General features: G+C 40.5%; 1 protein-coding gene across 1 annotated transcript in view; it reads right to left on the bottom strand.

Annotated features, from left to right (window-relative positions):
- Nucleotides 1-12921, bottom strand: part of DDR2 (discoidin domain receptor tyrosine kinase 2) — a 67097-nt gene that overhangs the window by 30354 nt on the left and 23822 nt on the right. The window contains 13 exon segments of the mRNA XM_032226112.1: nucleotides 608-631; nucleotides 633-704; nucleotides 706-743; nucleotides 746-792; nucleotides 3093-3137; nucleotides 3139-3187; nucleotides 3190-3204; nucleotide 4246; nucleotides 4929-4990; nucleotides 4993-5071; nucleotides 6170-6246; nucleotides 6249-6399; nucleotides 8467-8570. Coding sequence (XP_032082003.1) covers nucleotides 608-631; nucleotides 633-704; nucleotides 706-743; nucleotides 746-792; nucleotides 3093-3137; nucleotides 3139-3187; nucleotides 3190-3204; nucleotide 4246; nucleotides 4929-4990; nucleotides 4993-5071; nucleotides 6170-6246; nucleotides 6249-6399; nucleotides 8467-8570 — 764 coding nt within the window.

Raw genomic sequence — 12921 nt, forward strand, 5'->3', positions numbered from 1 at the left:
TCTCGCCTCCTGTAGAGGGCATTTTTAGAGGCTTTTTAGAGTTCTCTGGGAGCAACTAGCTCAGTCTGACTCAGAGCTCTGGCCTTTCAAGAGGGCAGGGCAGGCAGAAGCAGAGTTGAAATCGTCTCTGAAACAGCTGGAAAAGGTGCGTGTGTGGGGAGGGGGGAGGAGGAATTCAAAAAGTTTGATCGGAAGGCAGCAGGGGAAGTGGGGGGGGTATGACAGAGGAGCTGCTTTCAAGCCTTTGGAAAATATATCCAATCCAACTTCTGTTTTTGTGTTTGTTTGAGAGTGAGTGTGTGAGTGAGAGAGGGATCCAATTTCTCTGTGTGCGTGTGTTTGTTTGAGAGAGGGGGGAGGGAGGGAGAGAGGGAGGAAGGAGGGGGAGGGAGAAGAAAAAAAAAGGGAAACTTATTTTGCAAGGGGGAAAATGCTGTCGCTTTAAATCAGAACTGAGCATGCTGGCTGTGGAATTCTGGGAGTTGAAGTCCACAAGTCTAAAAAGTGCCTCACCAGCTATAAAGCTGACCGCACGTCACTGCTCTAAATAGTATTTAGTTGGCAACCTGAAAGGAATCTGGACTGAAGCTTCATTTTGACAACTAACCTTCATGGTGGTGAAATTTCTGATTTCGGTCAAATTCAAAGGTGATTTCCACATGTCCATTTGTGGTGCTCTCATTACTCCAACCAACATAATCATAAACCAGGCCATACATGATATTCGTGGCTCTGGCTGAATCATCCAAGCCAGAAACCCCATCTGTTAGCTGTCCTAATCCTTCTGTCATGCTGATGGCAGACATATGAGAAGGAAAGAAAAGGACAAGATTAGCATTTCCTTACTGAATTTCAACAAAACCAGTTTGTCCAAAACTGGTACCGTGTTCTCCAAAAATAAGACAGGATTTTATTTTCTTTGGACCCCCGAAATAAGCGCTTGACTATTTTTGGGGAGGTCTTATTATTTTTGAGGTGCAGGCAGTGCCGGATTTCCTATAGGCTAACTAGGCTTCAGCCTAGGGCCTCAAGATCAAGAGGGGCCTACATTCAAATTGTTAGCAAAATTAAAATTACACTATTCTAAAAACAGTGAACACTAAAACACTGAACCGAAAATAAGGAGAAATTCTACGCATGTGACTAATAAACAAACATAAAATGTATTGGTTAAGACGTCCCAGTGCCGCGGCAGTTGGGGAGCCCGCCAACGTTCCCGGCACCGGCGGTCAGGCGAAGAGGCGTGGCCGCTCCCAGTAGCCGCCCTATCAACACGGAGCCTACCAGCGGCCAGGCAGCTGAGTGCAGCAGGGGAGGCAGCTGGCCTCGCTGCCTTTGCCACAGAGCAGAGCCGCCCTCCGTCGGGAGGCCAGCTATATATATTGATATATATTGATATATATCACAGTAATTATGTATTTTATTGTCTCTCATGTAATTTACAAACTTAAAAATGGGAGGTGAAAGGGCCTCATAAGTGGAATAGCCTAGGGCCTCTTTTCATCTGTAATCTGGCCCTGGGTGCAGGAGGCGGCGAGCATAGTCACCTCAAGGCTGCTGCTGTGTTGCAATAATTTTGGGGAGGGATTATTTTCAGGGGAGGGATTATTTTAGCTCATGCGCTCAAAAGCCTGATGGGCTCATTATCTGGGGAGCCTTATTTTCAGGGAAACAGGTAGCGAAAGTGGATTTTTTTCAAACAGAATTAAAATAGGATGGAATTGTAGGCTTATTTAGCAGAAGCAGAAGTTGAAATGTGGAATCCTTAGTGGAAAGTCCATTGGATAAAGACAGAGGGAGCCAATTTCCTGGTCAGTTCTGAGACTCTCCTAGCAGAGGTGATGCCATGAGAAATGCCACCTTAACGTAACGTGGCTGTCCGTAAGGCTTGAAAGGAGATCCGGTGAGTGAGTTTAAAACCTTAGACAGATCCAGGTAGGGTACCAGTGCACCACCGATAGTCTTCCGGTTAAAAGCCCCCTTCAAGGTACGACGCACCGTGGGGTGTTGAGTTAAGGACTTCAGTTCCCCACAGGTCAGTACCAACGCTAGTGCAGCTACCTGCCTCCTGATGGAATTTGGAGGCAGACCCCTATCAAGGCCGTCCCTGGAGAAAATCATTTAGCTTCATTGGCTTGAAGTCTTTAAAGATTTTGTTGTTGTTTTCTTAGCAGTTCAGTATTTGCACCTAATTGTATTTGACTTTTTCTTGTTTTCCTTTTACGTTGTACATTTTGCTATAAATTTTTATACAAATCTGTTTAGCAATGGTAACAAATGGCATGATAGGGGGGGGGGTATTATTTATCAAGTTAATCACAGTGATATAGGAATAGAATAAAATATTCCTTTTAGCTAGGGCTGATTATCTTCTTTTATTCTAAAAGCAATTTATGGAAGAAAAGGTTTTGGAGTCACTCTAGAGATTCATAGACGCTTGTAGATAGCATTTGCAAAAGAGCCTTATGTCCCCTTGTGACTCCTACATACAGGTAATCCTTGACTTACCATTGTAATTGAGCCCAGGATTATGGCTATAAGTCATGCTAGTTGTTAATGACTCATAATGTGAGTCATTATGTGACCATGACTGATTTTATGACCTTTTTTTGCAATGGTCACTTAGTAAACATGTAAGTGAAGCAAACCTATTCCTCCCAAAGGGTCTTTTTTTTGCTAGAAACCAGAATTTTTCTGGCAAAAAAAATAATAATGTAAATCATGGTCACGTAACTGCTGGGTGCTGCAAATGGGTATAAAATGTAGGCACCTCATAACATTTTTTCAAATGCATCTTTTATATTTATCAGATTATAATGGTATACAAGTATGGCAGGTGTTGTTTTTTTTTACAAATACCTGAGTTTTAGCCTACATACTATTGCTCACATAAGATGCACATTTGGAAATAAGGATGGTTGCACTGAACACAAGATCTCCCCCTAATCATCAAAATTATATGAAGGTGTCAGACAGCCAAAATCTTCTGTAAAATACTGTAGTTATAGTTTATATTTTACTTCTATTGTTCGCATTTGAACACTGGACGATTTTGCCTCAAACATTAAAGTTTTTCCTCTCCTTCATTGGACATATGAATAGACAACTCACATTAACCATCATAGATTGAATATTCAGTAAACCACGTTGCCATCAGGTAAAACTAATTGCTGTCCAGCTGGAGCATATATGAAACCAACCCATCTGTAGAGGAATAGAAATAGAGTTACTTTTCTGTTCCTTTTTTCCAACATTTTATTAAAAGGCATAGCTTGTGAATTACAGCTTAGTTCTTTAGATGCATAGAATGGCTAGGACTGATGTAAGTTTAAATTGGATCGGGGAAGGAAGGGAAATAGGATGGTTTGAAATATAGGTTAGATGCGAGACAGATTATAAGTACCTTTCAATAATGTGTAATTAACCTAATGCATTTATGAGATCTCCTTCAGCTGCCTGAATTATTTTTAATAGTATTTTTATTAAAATTTGTAAGTACAATGCTAAAAACTAACACAATTCTTCAAAAATATCATTCAATATGCCCAGCTGAAATATTTTGCTTCATGTTTTAATTGTGAACTAAATGTTAATCTCCTCTCATTGTAATCTTTAGTTCCCTCTAGTGTCCAATTTTAAAAATCTTTTCATGTGGAGTTTTCCTATGGGAAGGATTCTTTACAATTAATTCCAAATCTGATTTCAAATTTATCTGGACCTTCTTCCTTTTCGTATAATTTAATAAATCCAGCCTCTGCACAGAGATAATACATTCGTTTTTTGCCTTTTAAATTGTTTCCATTTCACATACTTCCTTAGCACTGAAAAAGCTTCCTGGATGAGAAGCAAAATGTTTTGTTTTGTTGTTTTTTTTTTAAAAAAAAACCTCAATAAAGTCCAGTTGTCAAAGCACCATTGGGACTAGTATAGAAGAATTAGGATTTGGGCACTAACAAAATAGTGTGTCAACCAATCACTGCTATGATGATCAAACATTAATATAGACTAGATCAGTGGTTCCCAAACTTGGCAACTTTAAGACTTGTGGACTTCAACTCCCAGAGTTCTCCAGCCAGAAGAGCTAGCTGGAGAATTCTGGGAGTTGAAGTCCACAAGTCTTAAAGTTGCCAAGTTTGGGAACCACTGGACTAGATATTACTACAGTGATAGAGTGATGTTACAATTCTAGCACAAAATCTTCAATTTGAATTTTTCCTGTACCAATCCAATTAACATTTGCAGGACCCTTAATAGCAAAAAAAAAAAAGAAAAAAAGAAGAAACCTTTCCTAAGAACCTGGTGTTGGTCAATACTCTGTTATCAATGATTAAGAGACACATCACATTAAAAAATGAGCATCATAGTATATTTCCTGGCAAATGTGAGTCCAATTTCATTCCACAGCTCCAACATGCATTATGTTGTTAGAATATCCGGGGGGTGGCAACAGCATCTCTCCTCCCTCCCTCCTCCCTCCTTCCCTCCTTCCTTCCTTCCCTCCCTCCCCCCTATGTGTGTGTGTGTATGTGTGTGTGTGTGCGTGTATGTGTCTCTCGTTCTGCATGGGCAAATCAGACTATCTGTAAAAATCAGCTTCTGTTTCAGCTTATAGAACAATATTTTCTTGTGCTTATCTCTGCATAGGAAGGTTGCATTTGCATTCCACATAGTCAGAGAGCAGTCTGATTTTCTAGGTCAGTGTTCTCACCTGAGCAACCTTACGATGTGTGGACTTCAGTGGAGAGATAACACACACATCTTGAAGTTTGTTGAGGCAGAGAAGCACTACGCAATTAGAGGTACATCACCGCAAACATCAACCTTTCATCTATTGACAATTTGGGCCTGGGACTTCTCCTTTCTCCATCTGCTGTTCCCTGACTGAAGTATTCTTTCAGCATGAATCCTCTTCAAAGGTGTGTGCTTACCAACCAAACACAACCGTACAGCTCGATCTGAGAACACATTGTAGAGTGATCAGTCACAGGATGAAACGAATGAATCGCCCATAATAGGTGGCCTCCAGGTCCTTGAGGACAATGTCGTATGGATTAGTGTTTCCTTCAAGTACCTGAGGAGAAGGAAAGGAAAGGAAAGACAGAGGAGGAGGAGGTTATTGGCGAACGAGCGGGAGCAGAAGCAATTTAGTCATGCTAGCTTATCAAGTGTCATCTAAATATGCTACACAGATAACGTAGCATATTTCCATTTGGTTCAATTCAGGGCATTTCCGCATGAGCAGCTGGTACCAATCATACAATATTGGCTAGTTTTAAACAATTGAGCTTTTTTTGTTTTATTTTGCCACAATTTATTTGAAACCAGAGCAAAGCATTTTTTTTTGGTCACACTGTGACTTTGTTGTGTCAGCTCTGCCAAAGCTTATTGGGACAGCCAATACACCTTCATCCAACCATTCAGAAGGTACTGTACATTCTGAACCATTCCAGAAGGCTGAAAAGGAAGAAGGAAGATTAAACCCTAACTAACTTTTGCTAACTATTTTGACCAGTAGTTGATGGGCTCCTGTAGAACTCCTCTATCATCTGGCCAAGCCTCCATGATATACACTACAGTTCCCCTATAGCTGTGATGGCGAACTATGGCACGCGTGTCAGGCGGCACGCAGAACCATTTGTTAGTGCACGCGATGTGTTGCCCCTGTCAGGTCCAGCGCACATGCGCATGCTGACCAAGGGTTAAGACATCAGTTGTGCCATGAACACTTGCCATAAATTTTGGGACACACTAGTTAAGCACCATCATACATTCTTTAAGCCTGTCCTTTATAGGGCTAACTCAAACAGCTGCTCACAGTTACTTTCAATTAATAGTGATTACAGATCAGTCCAGAGTTTCTATTGTGGAAATCACAGTGAAAATCATGGACATTGTGCATTCAAAAACAATCCAAGTTCATAAATTGTTAATATTTCTTGAAAATCACAGCCATGCTTAACGGGAAACTATTTGATACCAGCTAATATACATTTTATGCTGGCAGTAGCTCTGCCTTCTTTAGAGACAGTCCTTCAGAATTGGATAGGTTGCTTCCCGTATAGAGACAGAAAGTAAATAAAGCCTAAAACAGTCCTTAATACAGCCAGATGTTTCATGCTTAATAATGGACAATAAAATAACACCACAATCCTCTTTCTTCCTTTCTTACCTGGATTCCATGCCTGTTTTGCCAAGAAATCCAACGGGTGCCATCCCGGCTGTAGTTAATTTTGTACATAGGAGCAATTCATTGCCATGGCCTCCTGCATGCCGGCCTTGTGTCCCTACTAAGGTGATAAAATGCAACTCATGTAAATCAACCTCCAGGAACTCCTTGAGATCATCAGGTTCCACAGGGACTTCAGGGCACCATGCACCATCACCATCTCTGATCCTAGTCTAAGGAAAAGCAGAGGAGCGAAACGGCTGTTGTTGTCCATCATACCAAAGCTATACCTTATACCTTTCAAGCCTCTATTCATTGCCAACTATATTGTACTATCTTCTTGCCTCATTATTCTGAAGAGCAGGCTCCAGAACTTCTTTTTTCAGGGCATTTGTGTCCCTGGCACATCCATATCAGTGGTGGGTTTCAAATTTTTTTAGAACCTCTTCTGTAGGTGTGGCCTGCTTTGTGGGAGTGGCTTGCTGGCCATGTGACCGGGTGAGAGTGGCTTGCCAGCCATGTGACTGGGGTGGGAGTGGCTTGTGAGCCATGTGACTGGGTGGGTGTGGCCAACTTGTAAAATGTGGTGAAACTCATTTAACAACGCTCTGCTTAGCAACCAAAATGTTTCTCCTCCAGTCATGTTGGCTCAGGAACTCTGGCATGAAAGTGTGCAAGTCTTAAAGCTGTCAAATTACAAGACCCTTGCACCCTAACCCTTTAGAAAAAACCCCCCAGGGGTGTTCAAACTGACAGCTTTAAGACTTGTGGACTTCAACTCCCAGAATCCTCCTCTGGCTCTTCATCTTGATGATGTGCGGACGGGCGGGTGGAGAGAGCTGGAACCAGTTCTAAACGGCACTGTAGATTTGTGGAACCTCTTCTATAGAAGAGGTTAGAACTGGCAGGAACCCACCCCTGATCCATACGATGACTCAAGCTTCTCAATTCCCATTCAGCATGAATTCATGAGCAATGATGTTGTTAACGGAAGGAACATGACAAGACAAACACAACACTGGGAACCAAAACCCTAGTTTGAAATGTGAGACCAACTGACAAGTCTAGAACTACAAGGATACCATGAGGTCCAATTATTGTATGTTGTCAAAATGCTTGCACTGAATGATTTTCAACTTATTCCAGCTAAGTGCAGCAAATTGCAAACAACTCTGGAAACAGCATAATGACTTTTTAAGGCTCTTAAACAAAATTAACTGAAATATCTAAAAAACACATGAAAGCCCAGATCTAAATATGCAATATGAAACTGAAGCTGATGAAGTATGAAATGTTAACTACATATTGAAATTGGTGCTTTCTCTTGTATCACGTTTGCTTCCATTTTATTTGTTCCTGAAAGAATTTAAACAAAATAAAGTCATCTAGGACACAGGGTTTGTCAGGTCCCCCAAAATCTAAGGTCACATTGTTTCATGTTCATGCCCAGTGTCAACAGGGACTGTGTGAAAAGGCATCCCAAACTACATTTTTTTTTAATAGCTCAGAAAACAAAACTCATTCATTCACAATGATGCTGATAATCAAGGACTACATTTTTATTTACAATATTCAAAATTAAGGCAAAAGATAATTTGTAAAATTCATAAATTCTATATATTGTTGAGGGGGCTAAGCCATGGATACGGTAGTCATCCGCCCAGCCATGCTAATTTTTTACCATAACCCTAACCCTAATTACTTTTTCTGGATACTATATTATAAAACTTCTGAATTAACTAAAGACATTTAGAGCAGCAGGCAATCTGGTATATCAGTCTAGCTATCTAAGACCAGAGGTGGGTTCCTACCAGTTCGCACCTATTCGGTAGAACCGGTTCATCAAATCTACCGAACTGGTTAGAAGAAGTTCCACCAGTGGACCCGGAAAGCAGGCCACACCTACAGAAGAGGTTCCCAAATTTTTTGAAACCCACCACTGGTCCTTGGATATGATATTCTACACTATCATGCTCATATTTATAAAACTCAGTGCCTCTGTGAAAGGTAAGGATGACGACTGTGTTTGTGGTGCAATCAGAACATTGCGTGTGTTGAAGTTGTTTTAACGCAAACCAAGATGCCTTTTAAAAAACAAGTTTACATCACATTCTTATGCATGCCAGTGCTGTGTATGAGGTAATTTAAGGTGGTTCTGACAAGTGTCGTCGGCAGCTTCATATCCGGTCATATGGGCAAGCAAGCCACTCCCACAAAGGAGGCCACACCCACAGAGTAGGTTTGAACAATTTTTGAAACCCACCACTGTCTAAGAGACTCAGGTTCCTTATCCTCCTTACCCTTCCATACTTTGCTGCTGTGGATTCTGACCATTGGCTTGAAGCAGAAATGTCTTCATCAGGGATGTGCCCACCTGACATACCTAAGGGGTAGCGACAGATAGCTGCAGAAAAAGATAGGAAGAGGATAGGAAGATATATCATTCACTTATAAATGGGTAGTGAGAATTTAAACCTCTCTGGCAGACTCCGTCTTCTTCTTCCAGAAATAGCAATAGCAATAGCAGTAGACTTATATACCGCTTCATAGGGCTTTCAGCCCTCTCTAAGCGGTTTACAGAGAGTCAGCATATTGCCCCCAACAATCCGGGTCCTCATTTTACCCACCTCGGAAGGATGGAAGGCTGAGGTCAACCCTGAGCCGGTGAGATTTGAACCGCTGAACTGCTGATCTAGCAGTAGCCTGCAGTGCTGCAGTGCTGCATTTAACCACTGCGCCACCTCGGCTCCAATAAAAAGCTCCCAATAAAAGGTACTTTTGATAAGCTGTTACGAGTCAAGCTAGACTTCTAACCTCAGTATTGCTGGGGGTGCAGGGACTTCAGTAAACAGAAGGAAATGGTTTGGGGATCTTACTACCCCAAATGCAGAACTAGTAACACCTATTGAGCCAATCTTGAGTACGAAGCATAGCAATTATAAAACCACAGCAAGTTGGTATAAGGTAGCAAAAATTAGGAGACAGATGATGGAAGCAGTTAGCTTCCTCCCATAATTGGGGCTTACCAGGGGTTGTAAAAATCTAATAGATACCTTTCACCCTGGCTCGCTGATAATGGATAAGAGCCTGTGGCCTAATGGCTAGAGTCTGCCTAGTATGTAATATAGCCCAGGTTCAAATCCCAGTAAGGGTATGGCTAGCTGATGAGAGCTAAATAGCTTGAAATAGATCTATAACTAGTCTCCCTTTATTTATTTATCAGCACAAATAAAAAAAATAAAAAACAGAAATATAACAAAGGCAACAGTAAAATATTGGGTTTCTGTCGTGATGGACTCTTGTGATGAGCCGATTGACAGATGATGGAAGCAGTTAGCTTCCTCCCATAATTGGGGCTTACCAGGGGTTGTAAAATCATATATATATATATATATAAAATGAAACTGGCTTAATAGCAGTAACTGTGAGGACAATCAATTAAATATGAGCCAACAATGTGCAGCGGCAGCCAAAAAGGCCAATACAATACTTGCATTAAGACGGATTGAATCAAGATCACATGAGGTACTAATACCACTTTATGAAGCATTAAGACCACACCTACAGCTTTAAACTGTATTTACATGTTTAATCAACTTTTCATTCATAGAAATCACGCAAAATTAGTACTTTGATGAAAATGTCTGCAGTCTGATTGAGATGCATAATTTTTATTAATATAGCCAAAGTCTTTTTAAGGTTTTGAGTGAGTTTATGTACTAAAACAAACACAACTTGAATTTTCGAGAATGTTAGAATCGAAAGTAGCCAATCAGCAGCGAGCTTTGGCTGACCAATCAAAATACACAGAGACTAAATCTATGAGCCAATCACTGTTGTCATTCTCTCTGACTATAAATAGGCCTGAAAAGCATTGAAAAATTTAATTTAGCCCTGGCTGCAAGCAAGGATGAAGGCCTTTGCTTTCACTAGTACTAAGCAGCAGCATCGCATCATTGTGCTTCATGAAGAGGGTTATGCCTGTACAGAAATAGCCAAGAGAGTGAAATGTCATCGCACCACAGTTGGCAGAGTGGTTGAAAAATAACAAATAACTGGTTCAGTTTATAACAGGCTCCGCTCTGGAAAAGAAAGTCGACAAAACGGCAAGATCAGGCTCTGAAACGCATTTCAATGGCTGACAGGAAGTTCACCTCACCTCAGATTACAAGAATTTGGGGTGAAACATGTGATGTAAAAGTGTGCACAAGCACAGTGCGTCTCAGACTGCTTGCCAGAGGGCTCAAAGGCTGCAGGGCTCGAAGTAAACCCTTTGCTCACAGACGCTCATCGCTCTCGTCGACGTGCGTGGGCCAAGAAGTATGCCAAGTGGACCAACGAACAGTGGGCCAAGGTCATCTTCAGTGACGAGAGCAATTTCTACTTGACTGTGCTATATCAGTGCTATAAGTATGTCAAGATTTCCAGCTGAAGAATTTAAGCCGTACTGCCTGAATCTCTCTGTGAAGCATCCATTGCACGTGATGATCTGGGGCTGTATCGCTGCTTCTGACATTGGTCGGAGACAAATCATGCAGGGAATCATGAATTCCAAGCAGTAAGTTGAAGTCCTGGAAAAGACCATACTTCCTTCAGCTCAGCAACTTGTAGGAAGGATTTTTGCTTCCAGCATGACAACGCTCATTGTCATCCAGCCAAGTTCGTCCAGCTGTGGATGAAGAAGCAAGGTGTTCGACTCCTGAATTAGCCAGCTCAGAGCCTGGATTTGAACCTAATTGAGAACCTGTGGGCCAAGATTGGTTACGAAATAAGCAGAAGCATCCGAAGGCCAAGCAGGAGCTGATTGAATCCATTATTGCAGGCTGGCACCACATTGTCACCAAAGATCACGTGCAAAGGCTTATACAGTCTATGCCGAAGCGATGCCGCCTGGTGATAAGCAATAAGGGCTGGCCAAGTTCATATTAGTGACATGTTTGGTACCTAAACGGTCTTTTCCAGGGCCACAACCAATAAAATGTTAACAAAACACTAGCATTGGCCTTAGTAATTGCAACACGTATGCCATCACTGGGTATCCATCAGTTACTTTAATCTGTTTTCATAGTCATGTAAGCATGCATTGTAAAGCACGCAAGAAAATTAACAATCCCCATCCAAACAGCACCAAATTGCAAAAAGCGTATGCTTTTCACTTAAAAACCACCAGTATTTATTTCAATTTAATAATATTGCATAGCAGTTAGCATAAAATATCATAAAATCAATGGCCCATCCAAAAAATGTCATAAACTGTAAACCGTAAACCGTGCAGGATTTTTTTCACACAGCTGTAGAATAATGCATCCAGTTTTGATTACCAGACTATAAAAAACGGTGTGAGACTGTAGAAAGAGTGCAGAGAAGAGCAATAAAAATGATTAGGGGGCTGGAGGCTAAAACATATGAAAAACGGTTGCAAGAACTGGGCATGGCTAGTCTAGTGAAGAGAAGGATCAGGACTGACATAATAGCAGCGTACCAATATTTGAAGGGCTGCCACAGGGAGGAGGGATCAACCTATTTTCCAAAACACCCTGAAGGCCAGACAAGGAATAATGGATGGAAACTGATCAAGGAGGGATTCATCCTAGAAATAAGGGGAACTTTTCTGACAGTGAGAACAATCAACAAATGGAACAGCTTGCCTCCAGAAGTTGTGGAAGCTTAATCACTGGAAGCTGTCAAGAAGAAATGTGACAGCCACCTGTCAGAAATGGTATAGGGTCTCCTGCTTGATCAGGGATTGGACTAGATCAGTGGTCTCCAACCTTGGCAACTTTAAGACCTGTGGACTTTCACTCCCAGAGTTTCTCAGCCAGCTTTGTTGGCTGAGGAACTCTGGAAGTGGAAGTCCACAAGTCTTAAAGTTGCCAAGGTTGGAGACCACTGATCACCTACAAGGTCCTTTCCAACTCTGTTATTATTCCATTCTGTAGCTTTCTTCCTTCTTTTTTTCTGTTAAAAAAAACTTTATTTATCAACAATACACATACACACACACACACAAACAAACAAATATAGAAGTATATATTCATTTCCGTCTTTTAAAGGTACATCAATGTTTTAATTTGATGTAGTGTGATTGCTTTTTTATTTAGTCTTATGTAAGCTTGGTAATTTTAAAAAGGTATATTTTTAAGAAAAATATTATCTATGAATGAATAGATAATTACTGAGGCTATCAATATTAATATAACAGGTTATATAGTAATAATGATAAAAGTATAACTCTGTGAGTTTAATGACCATATAGCCACTGTGGTAGTGTTTAAAATAGAAGGAAAAAGAAAAAAGGGTTAAAAACACACTTAAGCACAATATAGATAAATTTTAAATTTTTAGTTCTCCCTTCTTAGCATTCTCTGTATTCCACTGATTTGTGGCATAATTTTTAGAAACCATACTCTAAATATTTTCATTTACCTTGCTGTGCAATATATAATATATGCAGAAGTAATTCTTGCTTAATACAGCTTCAAATTTTAAGATACTGGACATGAGTTCCCATTACTTATGAATAATAAAATAACATTTTATTTATGCAAAACGTATATGAAATGAATAATGCTTCAAGACTATCAGTGAAACTCTTTGGACTCTTTGTTAAAAACCAGCTGCAAATTTCATTTTCAGATTCAGCAAGAGAAATATGCATGCTGTAAAAAAGTAGGAGGAGATCTAATGTTGCTTGCTTTTACTTATTTAAAATAATCTTTATTTAACAAATTTCCGCTAAACATAGTGCAATACTG

Source organism: Thamnophis elegans, chromosome 11 (genome assembly GCF_009769535.1).
Source record: "Thamnophis elegans isolate rThaEle1 chromosome 11, rThaEle1.pri, whole genome shotgun sequence".
Classification (NCBI taxonomy): Eukaryota; Metazoa; Chordata; class Lepidosauria; order Squamata; family Colubridae; genus Thamnophis; species Thamnophis elegans.